Source organism: Triticum dicoccoides, chromosome 5A (genome assembly GCF_002162155.2).
Source record: "Triticum dicoccoides isolate Atlit2015 ecotype Zavitan chromosome 5A, WEW_v2.0, whole genome shotgun sequence".
Lineage (NCBI taxonomy): Eukaryota > Viridiplantae > Streptophyta > Magnoliopsida > Poales > Poaceae > Triticum > Triticum dicoccoides.
In genome coordinates, this window is record NC_041388.1 from 303,022,860 (window position 1) to 303,041,913 (window position 19,054).

Below are 19,054 nucleotides of genomic sequence, written 5' to 3' on the forward strand. Positions count from 1 at the left end.
AATAAACACCTCATCAAAGCCAAATTAGAGACGAAACAAACCGTCGATAACGATGCATGTACGTCTCGGCAAAATCTTGCATGAGAAAAAAAGCAGATTTTTTATCTTATGTCGAGAAAGAGACGCCTCGACAAGACTTATTGGGGTATAATAAGGTCCGGGTGGTATTTTCTTCTCTGGCTCTTTTGCTAGTAAATCCACCCAAAATACGATGGTACGAGGAATATGTTATGGCCGAGTAGCTTGTTTGTGACTTGCACGGGACGCATCCGAGTTTTGTTAATTTAATCTCAGCCATTAAACGTCGAATCAAACGGCCCGTATCGTTCTGAGCCGTCACAGGTGTGCGCGCCGCCCCCTGAAAACCAATCCCTGCGGGCTTGCGGCGCGAAGCTTTTCTTTCCCCCAGAAGTAAACTACCGTCTCAATTTATTTTTTAATAAACTCCCACAGCTTTGAGGCGGCGAGAAGCAGACCGGAGGAGGAGGGGAATCGGAGAAGATGGTTGTTCTCGTGGTAGCGACGGCGTCCGACCCGGCGTCCATCGGCCCCGCCGCCGCGTTCCTGGCTATGCCTGGCTGGTCCCCCGGCCCGCCCATCCCGGTGAGGAAGCTCTTCCTATCACCCATCAACCTAACCCCTTTGAGTTTCGAGCACATTCGACTGTACACGCTGTTCTTGGCAATCTGTATGCATCAATCGCAAGATTAACTTTGCCGTTGAGTAAGGATGACTAGCAGCGACGAAGTGCGGTGCCGGTTAGGGTTGGCGCAGTGCGTAGTACTTAGAAATAGAACAATAGTTGCGACTGTGAAGCAGGAAGCTTGTTCGATGAGAAAAATCCCTGCCTCACGATTTGCTTCGTGAAGGCCAGAATTTCGCTCTTTGTTTGTCTACTGAAAAACCTCCATGTGGGGATAGATGCCATCTTAGAATGCGTGCAGTAAAATTATTCTGACTGTATTCTGTATCATTATTTTGGTTAGATTTGTCTTGAAGAATAGATTCAACCTATACTCTCTAGGTTTTGATATATTAAATAGAAATTCGTTGCCAAAGCTGTGTTATGGGGATTATTTCGGTGTCTGGAATGACACTTGTGACCGGAGGCATGACTGCTGTTGCTGGCAACATAGTGGCAGTGGCTGCAATCTGGGAGTAACAAGCTAACTGTTTATTAGGTGCGTTGTTGCTAGAATTTTATCCACGAGTATACCCTAGTAAATTGCATATCTCACTGGTGTACAGAGATCTAGGATCATGTAATGTAACAAAACAATGGTCCATTATGTTCCACTCTGATCTCAGTTAAAGTTACCTGCAATTTTTATCCTTATTTTATTTATTCGTAAGGTATCCGACAATGTGTTTGTGGCATAGTTCCCAACTAACTGGTGCTGATATTTGTTTTTAGGAGGGGATGGAGAGCTTTACAAATGGGAATGTTAGGTTATTGAAGCATGAACGCAGCATTGTTGCAGAGGATGATCTTGACCGTCGGTGGCAGGAAGCCACTGGAGAGGCTGTTTCCGAGGTCATATTCCTCAGCAAACACACTGCAGTCTCCAACCGCCCTGCACTCACTGTCCATCCAATCGGTTGGTTCTGCATTCATCTGTCTGTATCCTGTTTAATTCACAAGTGCAATCAAACCTCGATATGTTATGTGTAAAATCCTATTAAATACGTAAATATGATACCATATACAAATTGTTAGTACATTCGAAGTTACTGCACTTATTCTTCTAGCATACAGGCAGTTAATTATATTATATATTTTTCCTGATTTCCCTGTATACTTGAGCCTGCGATTGTTTGGTTTCATGGTTTGTGAGCAATGTCCATGCTTTTCAACCCACATGCATACAGGCATGTCGATTACTAATTAGTGGTTCCTTCTTACCACAATCATTGTTTTATAATTGATGGTTTGCTCATTCTTGTGAATCTACTTCTGAAGGTGTGCCACATCTGAGGGAGGATGAGACCCCCCCTCAAGGTGGGAGGCCTGGATGGGCAGCGGTGCCAAACCCTCGAATTGGCCCATGGTTCCGGTTGATGCAAAAGGTTGCTGCAGACCAAGGTCTTGTTCCAGAGTTTGAGGTACGTTGCTTCCTTGATGCCTTTTCTATTTCCAAATCAACTGATTTTAATACTGTTTGCTTTTGAAGATTACACTTGAAGCTACTCACCATGGACCACTTACCAGTACACCCACGATGTTTGTTGAGATAGGTACACATTTATATCCATCCTTAGTTCCTTACATTTTTTGTGCATCCTTTTGGATAAACTCATACAAGCTATCTTTTATCGCTTAGCGCAGCCAAAGGATCGGTGGTTTGTTATTTAAGAATTATTACACATTAATTCAGGGACAAGTGCCTATTTAACGTATGATATGTAGGGTTGTACTCTCCTCTACCGTTTCTTTCACAAAACAAACAAACACAAACTATAATGAGGATACTCAGTATCTCTGTTGAAGCATTTAGTCTACAAATGCCAACAATCATTTATATTATTATTTGAACTTTTGGATCTTAAAAATCCAAAAGATAGATAATTTATTATTTGGACTATAATTTTATCATATCAAAAGATTCACACTTGTGCAACCCAAGCAGCGGGATAACCCACCTCTGTAAAACATCCTGCATTCGACATGAAAACCAATGAATCAAATAATCAACTCCTCCAAAGGATGCTGCACAGAAAAACTGGCTGATCGAGATGCTATAAAGTGGTTACATTGGGTTCATATGAATTTCCTGATATAAAAGCAGCAGATGGCCACTCGTGCAGTTGATTTACATATAAATGCAAAACAAGCAAGTCTAGGCTATTGTCAATGAGTATGTTGTACCAGAATAGCTAATGTGAATGCTTGTATGTCAGGAAGTACACAAGAATACTGGGGTAGACAAGATGCTGCGCAGGCCATTGCTCTAGTTGAGTCTCTCTCTCTCTCTCTCTCTCTCTCTCTCGTCATGTACTTTGTTCCTTCTTGTGGATTTGCAAGAGAACCCGAAGGGTTTCGTTGTTCGAACTGCAAGATCTCATGCCATCCCCCCTCCCCCCTCCAGAAAAAGATCATAATGCATGTACAGGTTGAAATTAGTACAGCAAAGCATTGACACTTATTGGTGCATTGCCCATATTCAATACCTTTCAGCTAAAATGTCAAGCTTTCACCCTTTTTCTTGAGTGTCAAACTTTCTTTTGTTTTAATTATGCATAGTACCTGTTGGAGTAGTACCAATTAGGCAATACCCAATGTGCAGAACTTTTTTTTAATTGTCACCATAAGTCCTAATGTGGTAGAATTAGGTAAGAACTTGCAAAAAATGCACTCTTATCACTGTTTAAAGTAACCGCAGGCTCAAAAGTCTCTAAATATTAATCAAATGTACATTTGACGACTTATTTGTTTCAAAAGTAAAAACAAACATAGGAGAACATGAAACTGAGCTCTCCAATCATTTCAGGTTCTATGGAAAGGTCTTGGTCTTGAGGAAGGAAATGCTGTTGGAACTTGGCTGGGGTATGTTGACATATTCTTTTCTCTACATGGAGTCTAACAATGAGGTGGTTGGATGGCTGGTTAGAATCCTTGCAGTGATTTATGATTTATTATGTTTTATGGGGGTGAGCAGTGATTTAATTAAGAATTCTAACAGGAACTTTAAACCGCTCTGGGAATCAGGATGATTGGAATTTAACAACTCGAATTCAAGATTGTGCGAATAAAATGTTAGATCATCTGCAACGATGTATTAGTCAAAAGATTTATGACTTAACAATCTTCTATACTCCCTGCATCACTAAATATAGGTTTTCCTTAAATGCGTGCAGTCAAGCACTTAATTTTTGCTGTCAGTATGTAAAAATGTTACTTCTCGACAGATCAGGAAATAGATGGATCAGTGTTATGATAAACGAAAAATAATTTCACTTTCAATATATTATGCTTCGCAAATTAATTTTTCTTTTGAACTGAAAACTGTAGGAGAGGTCCAGACACTAAAAGTTTGAAATTACAAGTCACAAACATTGGTCCTTTAGCAATATGTGCCACAATTCAGTTGACCTTGGTTTGTGAAACCTGTATCATTCTGCATTGGCATAATTAAGTTCTATTATGCTCTTGCATACCAGGGCTGCATCTTTTCACTGTCATACTTTACTTGTTTGGTATTTGAAATGGCGACCTTCCTTTTTTTTGTTTCAAGTATTCATTCATTACTTTTGCTCTTCTTAAGGCTCCAAACCTCATTTCTGGTTATGCAGGAGTGGTGAAAAGGTTCTACTAGGTATCGGTGGTGGTCACTACGCCCCTCGTCATACGGATATTGTCATGTAAGCCCTGAGGTGAAATTATTATTGCAGCAGTTTCTAACGACGCATTGCCGCCCCTCGAATTCTGGACTTATAATGCTTATTGTAGTTGTAATGATTCAGTATAAAAGTGTATGACCTAAGCCAACCCACTTTGTTACAGATAGATGATTGGCTGTTTCTTTTCATGCTCATGTTGTGTAGTGAAGTTGCTCCCTGATATTGACCACGAATCATGATGATATTATCTTAGGGAACATCCATGAGATTCACCTTAGATCACCATCTCCTCGTCTTTGATCTAATAACCGCATTTTGTGATTCCTTCCTTCTTAAACCTGGAACACATAGAGAGATGAAGGGGGAGAGGTAATACATGTGGTTCCACCTGTCACAGCAGCATAAGATAAATTCACCAATAGTACAACCAAATATACCATACATGGATCTTGAAGCAAAATATGTGGCCTTTATGAAGTGCTCTAATGCCAGTGTGCCAAAATGCATTCTTGAACATCTTATAACTTGTTTGGATTATGTAGTTATTAGTTTAAATCTTATTATCATACAAAGCATACTGTTGAAATGGATAACCATACTAGAAAAAAACAGTTTGTTCTGTACTGTTTGATTGGTTCTGACTTTTACCTAACTGCCGATAAATTCCTGATATCTCTTATGCTGAAGTGAATGTGTATGCAGCCCTATTCCTAAGTGACTACTCTTCCCGAGCAATGTGTTCTCAGTTTATGTATATACTTATTTAGTGAGGAGCAAACTGGCAGAGACGTGAGCATTCCCTTCATGCTTGAACAATATTAGTAGTCTGATATTGTTTACATCCTCAATTTTTATCAGCAAAGATGGTGTCTGGGTGGGTCATCTCCTGTCTGGTTACTCTTTGCCAATGGACGCTCCGCCTCAAGTAAATGGAAAGAGTTCTGGTGAGGTTGGTGGGATGTGGAAGCATTCCATCAAAGTTTCGTATGAAGCCACGAAGGCAGGATTTCCTGGTGGTAAAGTTATAGCACATCTTGATCAGAAGTAAGTAGCATAACCAGTTTCTTATTGTAGTAGCAGTTTCATAAACTGGGTTAATTAGCAGCAACCAACCCACCTTAAGGTGAAAACAAGCTTGTTTCGGTTCCCAAACAGTAAAATCTCAAATAATCTTTCTTGCAAATAGGTCGTATTGGAACTCTTGTGATCTTTCAATGTTGCTCAGTGCGGTTCCTGTGCACTGCATGCCATCACAATCTATGAAATGAATATTCAATACTTTTTCTGGCATTTGGTTTTATTCGATGTATATGGTTAAATCATTTATTAACCTAACTATACCCTCCATATAATTCAAATCTCTGACTAGTTCAAGCACCTAAGACCTTGTACAATGCTAGGTGCTTAGGGAGGTGCTTAGAAAAATAAACCGGTTTTTTCTGAAGCATCGGTGCCTATTTCTACAAGAGAGACGCCTAATTAAGCGTCTGCCCTGTATAAAATAAGCACTGGTGCTTAAGGAAAGCCTGGTTTATTTCTCCAAGCACCTCTCCTAAGCACCTTGCATTGTACAAGGCCTAAATATTACGCTAGTTGAGTCTTGAATGGGCATGATAAGCTTTCCTTAATATCTTATATGTTCTTTTGGTTCATACTAGTTTGTACTGTTTGGCAAGAGTCTCCTAGGATCAATGTCCATTGAACATTGTCGAGTGTCACTCTTGGCAGCACTAATAGTTGTGATCACGTTTTTCATTTTCCCTCTTCTTTTCTGCTGGGCGGTCCACATTTATCTTAAAGTTCAACATTAACAGCTAATTTTTTCTGCAACTACTTGATAACTTCTGTCCATGACCATCTCATCATACTCACCTTTCTCTTCGTAATCATAATCATATAATGTTTCATTGGGATGCATTTTGCCCAAATCTGTTATTGTATAGCTTTGAACACAATGAAAATTCTGCTTCAAAGGTTCATTTCCGACTTAAATGCAAGCCTATTTAGTGTAGGTTTCGTTTGGATGGCGACAGTGACGAACATTTGCTAATGCTACCTTTTTCTTAAGCTAACGCTATGTTGTAGTCTGATGTTTTTGGTGCTTGCTTTGCAGGAGCTTCAAGGGCTGGCAAAAGAACGCCATCACGAGCTATTTGCAGGAGCAAAATATCAGGATAGGAAAACCCAACGATTTCCTCTGCACAAAAACTTGGCCGTGCCCACAAGGCAAGCCGTCGAAGTGACTTCACCCTCCCTAGGGCTTGGCACATGCAAATTGAGTAAATATAGAGCACTGTATTTTGATAATCCGATTTGAAGATGTAGAGTGGTCCCTCCCCGTTCGTCTTAGAAGGCCTGACTTGTGCCTATACGAGAGAGGCATATCTTAAGGACACGTTTGTCGAGTTTTTTGAAAAAAAAAGAGGACACGGTTGTCTGCCAGACTACGCGTGCTTGCGGTTCCAAGAGTTGGCAGGCAAATGGGGCTATCATTATCCGTATTTTATTTCCATTGACCGACTAGATGATGGTTGAGACTTTACAAAAAGAAAATGGTTGAGACTGATACGCGTACTGTACGTTCCAGCTGGTTAGAGCATGCCAATCAATCCCGGTCACACAAAGGAGCCCGTCAGGGTTCAACTGCTAATTAGTCCTCACACGGAAGCCACCCAGAGGCGTGGGCAAGCTAACACGCTGCCATCTCAACACGTTTGGACGTACGTGTACTAATCACCCTTATCCATGGAACGACCTGCTGCCTGTGGGGTCGGTTTGGGTTGTTCGTTAAGAGCATGGTTAATAGTATAGTCAACAACCGGCTATATGGATACACGCTCACGATGTTTCTTGAAGTTCGTGCTACAGCAAGTTGTTAATCTATAACCTGTTTTCGTTCTCTCTCATCCAACTTAGCACAAGTATACTTGTTTAATTCTTATAGCCTCCTGATAGTTGTTCTAATCATGCCAGGTACTGGTAATCATGTCAGTGTCTAAATTGAGTATATTAGCAGTTACACGTTAACTTGGGTAAAATTGTGGACACAATTTTGGTATACTAATGTGAGTATCAATTTGGAGGCAAGGTATCAGTGGTTTTTTTGAACACAATATGCTCAAATACGTGCACATACACCCATTCATACGAATGCACGTAGGCACACCTTATCCCTATGAGCACCTTCGAGATGTTGAATGGACACAACAATTTGAGATTGGCGAAATAACCACGGTGTCTTACAGTCGACAAGAACGTGGTGGACTGGTTCAACCACAAAAACCTAAATCTGAGCTCAAGGTATCAATACCTTTTTCTTGAAGAGGGTGATAACCCTTGGCCTTTCCAATATTGAATCTTTTTAACCAAAATACAATTATTAAATTAACCATATTTTCTAGTTCAACGTAGCATTCCCTCCCTAGAAAAGGCATCCAACCATGGACCAGTACTCTTAGTAAATCATAGCCTTTGAGCCTCTCGTCATGCACGAGTTTGTGTGAGAGAGCAAGCGAGAGGCACCGAAGGTCCCTGCGACACGGGGGAAACCATAGCCATCGCCACCGAGGGCCCCTCCTTCGCCGCCCTACCCCCGCATTGTCGCTGTCGGAGGGCCTGCCGGCGAAGTCACGCTCTGCCCAGGGATCATGGCGGCAGGGCGGCTTCGTCACTGTCGAACCCTCCTCCCAAGATTGGCGTGTCACGGGGCGCTCTAGCTGTTGCATCCTATCATGCCGGTCTTCTAGCACTCGCGGGTGTCGTTTCCCTTCTTGAAGACGCTACCAGGCCTTTATTCGTGCCCCTCTTTGAGCACCAGGGTAAACACTTGGTTCAGTTCTTTGGATCGAATGGCGATGGAGTCACGATGTCGATCCCCTTTTTGAAGGCGCTATCTTGCTCGCTTGCGGCGTCCTCAGTGTTGGCTTTGGAGATGTTGGACGTTGTGCTGGTTCAGCCTGCCTCTCTAGATCTTGGTTTGATGGGTTTAGCTTTGCTATTTCCTTTGTTTGGGCCGAGCTTTCATTGTCTCTCTGCTTCGGGTACCCGTGTCCATGTCTTCTTGCGTCCGTGCCATGCATTGTATCCTCTCTTGTACTTATTTTATCTTCTTCTATTAATGAAAACACATGCATTCTCTGTGTATTCGTGAAAAAGTAAATCCCATGTAGGTGTACGTGCCAAATTTGTTGTCTCTTTAGTTTACATAAACGTGGTCCTATACACATAAATATTATTTTATTTGTATGATGTTGCTGGCAGTGTTGGTATGGCGTTGCTGTCAGAGCAATGTTTGCCATTGGAGTTCAATAATTTTAGCACAAAAAAAAACCATTTCTCTGCATTTGAATATATTTTACTATTAATTGGCCTGCTGGGTCTTACTATCTATATTAGCATATTCTTATCATTATTTACCCCCTCTGTTTCTAAATATTTGTCTTTTTAGAGATTTCAAATGGACTATCACATACGGATGTATATCGACATATTTTAGAGTATAGATTCATTCATTTTGCTCCGTATGTAGTTACTTATTGAAATCTCTAGAAAGATAAATATTTAAAAATGGAGGGAGTACTAATCTACATAGTTGGATCTTGACAATCCAAGCATGGAGCTTTGGACGTGCACTTCTTGGAAGCCATAGAATAATGTTTAATGTTAGATATGTATTTGGTTGCTCATCTTAACAATCAAAGAGGGACCAACCATACTTTTTTGTTCCTCGTTGTTTACAGGAGTGTGCCTGCTAGACAGGTTGGAAAAAATGATGACATTGGATTCTGGATAAATTATCATGCAGGGAGATGTGGGTATAACTCATGAGGATGTTCTCCAACAACCCCAACGAACGTATGAAGTATCAGCTGTTTATTTACAATGTATGATCAAGACCTTCAAGAAAAATAAGCGCACGTAGAAAGTATTTATATATGAAGATAAACGAGGCTATCATAGTGTTTTCCTTCCACTGCTGAACACACAACAAGTTCACGTGCGACTCTTTCAACACCATATCCGGTTCACAGCTATTCCAAAGGTGTTGCCAGCTAGGCCCAAGTCATGGTCGGCTAAAGTTCCAATTCATATTCTTCTCGAGGTCTTGTTAGTTCATCTGAAGAGTTCTCACTGCATACAATATCCTCACCTGCTGCTTCTCATAATTAGTGGGGAACCAAACTCCTGCGTTAGTCGAGAAACACATCTAGCTGTCACACTCACACATCAGTTGCGCTAACCAACAGTTGTTGCTGCCCTCTTCAAAGATTGTTCCTTTCACAAATTTCAAATTGCATAAGGATGATTAGCTGCACAACTGGCATCATGATGGAATACTATGATAACTTCAAATTTCTAATTCTTTTCTTGTACTAGTATTTATGTTTACACGACGACATTTCTTTGCAAAATAAATTTCCACTGCGCAGCTCAACAACTGCAAGTGTAGTCAAGCAACCTACAATCAACATAAGGGCATGTACAACACCATACAGTCAGCAGTTTGTAATATGTGCCAAGTAGATTTTTTAACAACGTGGAAGAGAGAAATAAGAGAGAGAGAAGACACCCGTCTGTAAAAATAAAGACGGTCGACTCCCACAAGAATCGCTGCTTATCAACGCCCTTCTTGCCGTTGTATGGGTATGCCGTCTATTGTGATCCTAAAAAAGCTCATGTTCTGTTTTCTTTACATGCAAAACCCACCGTGTGCATGACCTAAAATTTTGATCGTGGGTATCCAGTATCCTACAGATAGCCCACATAGACAGCTTGATTTACGGGGTGTCTTTAGTACCGTCTATAAAATGACGTGTAGAAAGCGTATAGACAGCAACTATCTAAACCGATGTGCATGCCCTAAGACGGTAACCTCAAGGGGAGAACAGTGAGGGAAGCCATGCAGAAGGCGAGTCTAGGAAAGAGACAGGAAGCTCTTAATCACCTTTTAATCAGGAGAGCCATGGATGCTAGTAATGGATTGGATCCAACCAAGCGTGCACCAGAAAGAACATAGCTCTAGTTTATATTTATTATTCGTGCCGCCTTCGATGGTTACATTCGAACAAACCTTCCTGAACAGGATTTCCGGCGACGTATCACCGGCAGCAGACCACGGTGGCACGCGCGGCCCTGAACTGACCGAAGTAACTAAGAGCCACGTTTAATTACTCATACCATAAGGTTTGATTAGAACTCTTTCTTTTTTTCTCTCACTTTCTAACTCTCTCCACCTTAAATGTTTTTTTCAAGGAGGACGCATAGGAGTTGGCTCTTGCATGAGAGTCCACTTTTCCAAAAAAATTCTTGTCTCTCTCCTTCACATAAAAGAAAGTGTCATGTAAGCTGACTTATACTCCCTCCGTTTCTTTTTACTCAGCATATAAGATTTGGTCAAAGTCAAACTATACAAAGTTTGATCAAATTTATATAAAAAATATGAACATCTACAATATTAAAACTATATAGTATGAAAATACATTTTATGGTGCATCTAATAATATTGATTTCATATTGTCAATGTTTATATTTTTTAATATAAAATTAGTCAAACTTTATAAATCTTGACTTTGACCAAACTTTATATGCAGACTAAAAAAACGAAGGAAGTAACTCACTATTGTACTCTCTAGTCTCAGCCCTCCGCTCCCGTGATCGCATGGCCCATCCACAATGTCCGACTTTTGGACTGTGTGTGTGGATAAATAAAGCGCATGTCGGTGGTGGCCTCTGTACACTGAGCCCGACCGAGATACATGGGAAGATGGGACCTCGTATTCTGGCACGCGTTGCACGTACGTACACGTCAGCTGGCTGGATTTGGATGCCTGACTACAATCGATTGGAAATGTAGGGCAGTTAACGCTTCGCCAGTTTTCCTCTCGTCCCTGCCGACTGCAACGCTAGCCGCCGCGAAGGCCAATCTCCCAACGCCGTTCTCCGACGGCTTCCTTCCGCCGGCGCCCTCGATCGTCGGTGGTGAGGGAGGCCGCCGGATTCACGCGTGTGGATCAATTTTTCTCTTTTATAGTTTAGGTTTTTAGGTTGTTCATCGTCTTTGCTTCGGTGATGACGATGGCGGCGCTGAATAATGAATCTTCGGATCCTTCCCTGACGAGGCCATCGGTCCTATGGTTAGGAATGAATTTGGAAACCAGTCTGTTCAAGTAAGGATGGTGTGGCGGTGGCGGCATCCTTGTGGTGGACCTGTGTCCTCAGGCTCCGCCGTTGCGACGATGTTTGCTCCAGCGTCGACGCGGAGCTTGGGAGGTAGTCCAGTAGCGGATGCAGATTGTGGTCTGCATCGACGACATCTGGAAGACGGAATATCTACTGGGTTCGTGGTTTGTGGATGGAAGGTATGGTTTACTCCTTCGGCGTCTTAGTCGTGGTGGAGTGCCAGATCTGGAGTTCGATGGCGTGTCTGGGGTGTTGCCCCGGTCTGATTCGTTCAAGGGCAAGGGCTTCACTTTTGGTGAGCCACTTTGGAGGTCCTTAAAGCTGCATATCAGCGATGGAGCCGCGTCGAGCTCGGGTGAGGTGATGATTCGTCATTTTTTTTTCGGTGGCTACTGTGGTGGTGCCGGAAGCAGTTGACGATCGTTGGTGTCAAGCTCAGAGATGTTCTACTATCTTTTCAGTATTGTCATGTCGGTCTTTACGTGATTTGTACTTTGTTCTTTATGATATGAATGAGACACGTATTACCATGCAAAAAAAATACAATCGATTGGAAATTAAATAGATCAGCCGAATCAAATTTTATGTAGACACAAATTTTGAAATTCCGGCATGTTAGACTATGTATAGCTTCTGTACCTATGTACGTATATGGTACATATTGTAACACAACCATTATATATAATGAGATAAGCCACCCCTAGAGGGTTGTGCTGGTTCCCCAAAACTTATTGTCTTACATGGTATCAGAGCTAGGTTACGATCGCTTCCGCTTCTAAACCCTAATACCCGCACCGCCGCCGCAGCCGCCGCCGCCGCCTTCACCGCCGTCGCCGCGCCACCGATCGCGCCGCCGCCATGTCGAGCGCCGCCACCACCGGTTCCACTGCTGCGGGCTTCCTCCCGGCCTCTCTTGCGGCTCTGCTCAATCTCCCGCTCGATGCCGTCTCTGTTCCGGCTCCGATCGGGACAAGAAGCATCGGCTCCGTCTTCTCCACGCCACCGGCGCCCTCGCTTGGGCGTGACCTCGTGGTCCACACCGCGGCGCCGCCGTCCGCTGCGGACTCCGCAGGCGTCGTCCCGCCGCTCCTGCCGCAAGCGGATCACACTGCCCCGCTGGCGGGGTTGGCGGCGTCCGCCCCGGCCGCGGGCCTTGCGGCGTCCGCACCGGCCGCGAGCTTTGCGGCGCCCGCCCTGGCTGCGGTCCCGCCTCCTCCCGCATCGGCTTCGGTGCCTCCGGCTGCCTCCATGGTGTTTGCACCCCAGGCAGCCTCCTCGATGGGATTGTCTTCGCCGCCGCCGTTTCACTTCGGTCATCTCATCACCATCAAGCTCTCCGCCGACAACTACATCTTCTGGCGTGCGCAGGTTCTCCCGCTCTTGGGGGGTCACTACCTGCTAGGCTACGTCGACGGATCGCTTCCCTGCCCACCCGCGCTGGTAGACAGCATGCACGGTCCGGTCTACAATCCGGCCCATCGCGTCTGGACGGGGCAGGACCAGGCGAACCTCTCCTCCATCCAGGGGTTGCTCTCGCCGGCAGTTGCCGGCCTTGTTGTCTTCGCGAAGACGTCTCATGAGGCCTGGACCATCCTTGAGCGCACCTTTGCAGCGCAGTCCCAGGCTCGTGTCTCTGCACTCCGTCGTCAGCTTGGAGAGTGTCAGAAGCTTGACTCCACTGCCACTGAGTTCTACAACAAGGTCAAGGGCCTCGCCGACACATTGGCCTCCATTGGACAGCCCCTCACCGACTCCGAGTTCAACTCGTTTATTGTCAATGGTCTTGATGAGGAGTATGATGCCTTAGTCGAGATCATCAACGAGCGGGGCAACTCGACACCCATGCTGGCACACGAGGTTTTCTCTCGGCTCCTTCTCACTGAGCAACGGGTCGAGACTCGCCGCACCAGGGGCACTGGCTCCCTCTCGGCCAACGCCGCCACCAAGGGTGGCCGCTCTTCTTCATCACCCCGGTCTCCCTTGGGGCTGCCACCGTCGCCCGCCTCGGCCCTCCCACCTACTGCGACCTTACCGGGGGCTGGCGGTCCACGTGTGTGTCAGCTTTGTGGCCGCGATGGGCACTGGGCCTCCAAGTGTCATAAGCGCTTCCAGCGAAGCTTCCTTGGTCTTGGCAATGACGGCAAAGATACACGCAACAATGCCCGTCAGGTCGCCATGGCTGATCGTCCCGCGCCGCAGAAGCAACAGGGACACACTCAGTCCTACTCCATCGATCCACACTGGTACATGGACTCTGGGGCGACAGAGCATCTAACCAGCGAGATGGGGAAGCTTCACACTCGTGAACCCTATCATGGCTCCGACAAGATCCACACCGCCAATGGAGCAGGTATGCACATCTCTCATATTGGTCAAGCATCTCTTCTCACTAGACATGCCAATAGGAGTCTTCAGCTTTGCAATGTTCTTCGAGTTCCATCTGTGACTCGTAATCTTCTTTCAGTTCCTAAACTCACACGTGATAATAATGTGCTTTGTGAATTTCACCCTTTTGATCTTTTTATTAAGGATCGGGGCACGAGGGACATTCTTCTTAGTGGGCGGTTGTGCCAGGGCCTCTACCGTCTGGAGCATCCTGGTGTCGCTCGTGTTTTCAGTGGAGTTCGGGTCTCTCTGTCACAGTGGCATGCTCGTCTTGGTCACCCGGCCACACCTATTGTCCGTCATATTTTGCGTCGTCATGAGCTTCCTAGTTTGTCTAGTCATAAAGATGTAGCAGTGTGTGATGCTTGTCAGCAGGGGAAGAGTCATCAACTTCCTTTTTCGGAGTCCAGTCGTGAGGTGAAACATCCTTTAGAACTTGTGTTTTCAGATGTATGGGGTCCTGCTCAGACTTCTGTCAGTGGTCATAATTACTATATCAGTTTCGTTGATGCTTATAGTCGCTTTACCTGGCTTTACCTTATTAAACGCAAATCTGATGTGTTTGATATTTTTGTTCAGTTTCAAAAATATGTTGAACGTCTTCTCAAGCACAAAATTGTTCATGTCCAGTCAGACTGGGGGGGCGAGTATCGCAACCTCAACTCTTTCTTTCAGTCGCTTGGGATAGCTCATCGTTTAGCATGTCCACATACACATCAGCAGAATGGTTCAGTCGAACGTAAGCATCGTCATATTGTTGAAGCTGGTCTTACTCTTTTGGCCCATGCATCTGTTCCGTTTCGGTTTTGGAGTGATGCTTTCACCACTGCATGCTTTCTCATCAACCGTACTCCTACTCGTGTTTTAAACATGAAGACTCCCATTGAGGTTCTCCTTAATGAACAACCTGATTATACCTTTCTCAAGGTATTTGGGTGTGCTTGCTGGCCGCATCTTCGTCCATATAACAAGCGCAAGCTTGAGTTTCGTTCTAAGAAGTGTGTTTTTCTTGGCTATAGCTCTCTTCATAAAGGTTACAAATGTCTTCATGTTCCCACTAATCGTGTCTATATATCTCGGGACGTCGTGTTTGATGAGCATGCTTTTCCCTTTGCCAACCTTCCCGTGTCCACTGTCGAACCACCATCCCTGCATTCATCCTCTGTTGCTTCTGACCAATTTGATGATGTTGCATACTCTCCTTTGCTGTTACCTAACCATGGTGCAGGAACCGGACGTGGAGCTCGTTTGGAGCTGTTGGAGGATTCACCATCATCATCGTCGTCTTCTGGTGGGCACGTCGATCGCCCTATGTTGCATGGCATCGATTCGCGTGCCCATGCATGGTCACCCGACGAGCCCGTCGCGCCGAGCATCTCCACTGCTCGGTCCGTTTCGCCAGCGGCCGCCGAGTCGCCCGCGGCTCGGCCCGTCACGCCGTCTTCGCCTGCGGCTCGGCCCGTCACGCCGTCTTCGCCCGCGGCTCGGGTCCTCACGTCGCCTTCATCAGCGGATCGGCCCGCGACACCGGCCGCACCACGGCCCACTATGCCGAGCTCGCCATCGGCCCGGTCTGTGATGCCGGAGTCGCCAGCTGCTTCGTCTGCTCTGCCGGTTTCACCGGTGGGTCGGCCTTCTTCGCCAACCGAGTCCGAGGCTACCGTGACTGGCTCCTTGTCACCGGCTGACTCGTCAACGTCGCCGTCCTCCAGCCCGTTGCAGGCTGCTCCGTCGACCTCGGTGGTTCCTGTGTCCCGACCACATACACGCAGTCGCAGTGGCATTTTCAAACCTAAGGAACGTAAGGATGGTACGGTTGCTTGGTTGGCTGCTTGTTTGGCTGCTGCTGTTGCGGATCCATCTTCTGAGCCTCGCTCATATCAGGCTGCCCTGCACATTCCACATTGGCGAGAGGCTATGGAGCAGGAGTTTCATGCTCTTCTTCGTAACAAGACATGGACTCTCGTTCCTCCACCACCACGGGTAAATGTTATTGACTCAAAATGGGTATTCAAAGTGAAGAAGCATTCGGATGGATCTATTGAGCGTTACAAAGCGCGACTTGTTGCTCGCGGTTTTCGGCAGCGTCATGGTCTTGACTATGAGGACACCTTCAGTCCTGTCGTCAAGCCTACCACTATTCGGCTTCTTCTCTCCATTGCTGTTTCTCGTGGTTGGTCACTTCGTCAACTTGATGTGCAGAATGCTTTTCTACATGGATTTTTGGAGGAAGAGGTTTATATGAAACAGCCGCCTAGTTTCTCTGATCCTGATCGTCCTGACTATATCTGTCGTCTTTCCAAAGCACTATATGGTTTGAAGCAAGCTCCTCGTGCCTGGCATGCCCGCCTTGCCTCTGCCCTTCGTGCTCATGGGTTTGTGCCGTCTACTGCTGACACTTCGTTATTTCTTCTACAGAAGCCAGAAGTCACTATGTATCTTTTGGTATATGTCGATGATATTATCCTTGTCAGCTCTTCTCAGTATGCTGCTGATGCTCTTGTCTGCTCTCTTGGTGCTGATTTTGCGGTCAAAGATCTTGGGAAGCTTCACTACTTTCTTGGAGTTGAGGTCACTTCTCGTGCTACTGGTCTTGTCCTTACGCAGAAGAAGTACTCCTTGGAGTTGTTACAGAGAGCTGGCATGCTGAAGTGCAAACCGACCAGCACACCCATGTCGTCTACCGACAAGATAACAGCTGTTGATGGTGAGCTTTTGTCTCCTGCGGATGCCACAGAGTACAGGAGCATTGTTGGTGGACTTCAGTACTTGACGATCACGAGACCAGATATCTCTTATGCTGTTAACAGGGTTTGTCAGTATCTTCAGGCTCCCAGAGATACTCATTGGGCTGCTGTTAAACGCATTCTTCGTTATGTTCAGTTCACCCTGACATTTGGTATGCATATTCGGCCGACTTCCTCTCGGGTCCTTTCGGCCTTCTCTGACGCAGATTGGGCTGGTAGCCCAGATGACAGGCGATCCACGGGGGGTTATGCAGTATTCTTTGGCTCTAATTTGATCGCCTGGAGTGCTCGGAAACAGGCTACTGTGTCACGTAGCAGTACTGAAGCTGAGTACAAGGCTGTGGCTAATGCTACTGCAGAGATTATTTGGGTGCAGTCTTTGCTTCAGGAGTTGGGTTTGTCTCAACCACAGCCTCCTATTCTTTGGTGTGATAACATCGGTGCTACATACCTTTCTGCAAATCCAGTATTTCATGCCCGAATGAAACACATTGAAGTTGACTATCACTTAGTACGGGAACGTGTATCATAGAAGCAACTCCAGATCAAGTTTATCTCATCTAAGGATCAACTTGCAGACATCTTCACTAAGCCTTTACCGCTGCCACAGTTTGAGGCTTGTAGGCGCAATCTTACCCTTCTCAGTTCTTTAGAAAGTGACTAAGATTGAGGGAGGGTGTTAGACTATGTATAGCTTCTATACCTATGTACATATATGGTACATATTGTAACACAACCATTATATATAATGAGATAAGCCACCCCTAGAGGGTTGTGCTGGTTCCCCAAAACTTATTGTCTTACACGGCACAACCCGAAGTAGTCAAGGAATGTCCTCTCTAAGCTTCTTTTACCACATTGCGTGATCCAAATTAAAGTAAATTAACAGATTTCGTTTTTGGTCTCGGCTATTCTCTATTAAAAATGTCGCATAAGCATCAAAGTTGTGCCATGACTACAGAGTTGGCCATGTGCCAATTGAAAATAATTTAACGACGATGTGGAGATAGTTTTGCAAACATGCAACACAACCAGCACAAAAATGACAAAAATAAGGGGAAATGAGAAAACAAAAAATCATTAAAACAACTCAACAAAATTGAAAAAAAGAGAGGAACAGACTTAAAAAATGAAAAATGGAAAACAAGCATGGGTTTTTATGAAAGTTAAATCTATTTTAAAATTTGTTTTCTTAAAAAAGGTAGATCTTAAAATAAGAAACACATAGCTAAAGGAAAACTGAGAACATAATATGAAATTTAGAAGTACTAAAATATCTCAGTGTTTTTATTGAAAACTAGGCAAATTTTAAAATGAATAAAAATGAGAAACATACACATTATGAATTTTGACAAATGTGAAAAGGACACCTTTTGAATCTTGTTAAATAATTCTAATGGTTATCCACCTTTTAATTCTTGAACCATATTTGACTTTATCGGGTTCTGGGCAGGTTCTGGGATTTACAGAAGCTTTGCAATCGGTTGCAAACTTTTTGAACATCCTGGAAGCTTGCCGGACCTTGCGGACCTTGCCCTGCAAGTACCGGCCCGGTTAGTTCTAGGCTATGCAGAATTTGCGTGTCACCGTGCAATCAAGGGCACCTCTCTCAAATGTTGGTATAAGTGTGGGTACATATTTGTATTTGTACATGTAGTTGATTCCCACAAAGTCCTTAAGGTGGACCCCCTCTCAATAGTGTGGTTGCCCTAATGACTCAAATGAAATATAAAAGTCATCAAGCGCTCCTTTTTCCTTTTTGGAAATGGGGGAGGGGGTTCTCAACCATTCGTTCTTCTATTAATGATGTGACAACACTGTTTGTAGACTCAAGTACTATTAGGTTAAAAACAATTAAGGGCATAAATGTCCTTTTAGTGAGGGTCGAGGAGGGACGAGGAGGCTGCCGGGAAGGGCAAAGGGGAGGAGGCCGGCCGGAGATAGTGCCATTTGGGAACCCTAGTCTTCACATGTGGCATGATGTGCATGGGGAACAAGAGTCAAGAGAGTCGGGAGGAAACAAGGAGAAATGGGGCTTAGGTGTGCTGATTGCTTGACTTTAGTTTGATGACACTGGTGGGTAAATTCTCATCAACTTGAGAGCCGGGGTACCATACCATAATGTAGAATTAATGAATCACTGAGATTTGGGCCCCAAAACAACGTGTGACACCTGAGTTGAGCGGAGCCTGATGCAGCAGTCGAGGCGGAGATCCAAATTGTTTATTTTTTCTTTCTTTTTTTTGAGGAAAGAAAGAGTACAAAAACTACTCTTCAGCCAACCGAGCGTCGGCAGCTAACACTGCATCCAAGTCTTCCAGGATTCTTGCCACCATCTGCATGTCCTCGTTGCATCTAGCACGAGCGGCCAGGTTGTGGGCTAATTTGTTCTGATTCCTGCTGAT

At 44.9% G+C, this 19,054-nt stretch overlaps 1 protein-coding gene across 1 annotated transcript; it reads left to right on the forward strand.

Annotated features, from left to right (window-relative positions):
- The first annotated feature begins 401 nt into the window (after positions 1–401).
- Positions 402–6,801, forward strand: LOC119301136 (D-aminoacyl-tRNA deacylase). The gene is made up of 9 exons (XM_037578040.1): positions 402–603; positions 1,415–1,598; positions 1,961–2,103; positions 2,172–2,235; positions 2,899–2,951; positions 3,489–3,544; positions 4,291–4,359; positions 5,197–5,382; positions 6,452–6,801. Exons 1-9 carry the CDS (start codon positions 502–504, stop codon positions 6,579–6,581), a joined length of 987 nt encoding a protein of 328 aa, XP_037433937.1. The 5' UTR covers positions 402–501; the 3' UTR covers positions 6,582–6,801.
- The last annotated feature ends 12,253 nt before the right edge of the window (positions 6,802–19,054 follow it).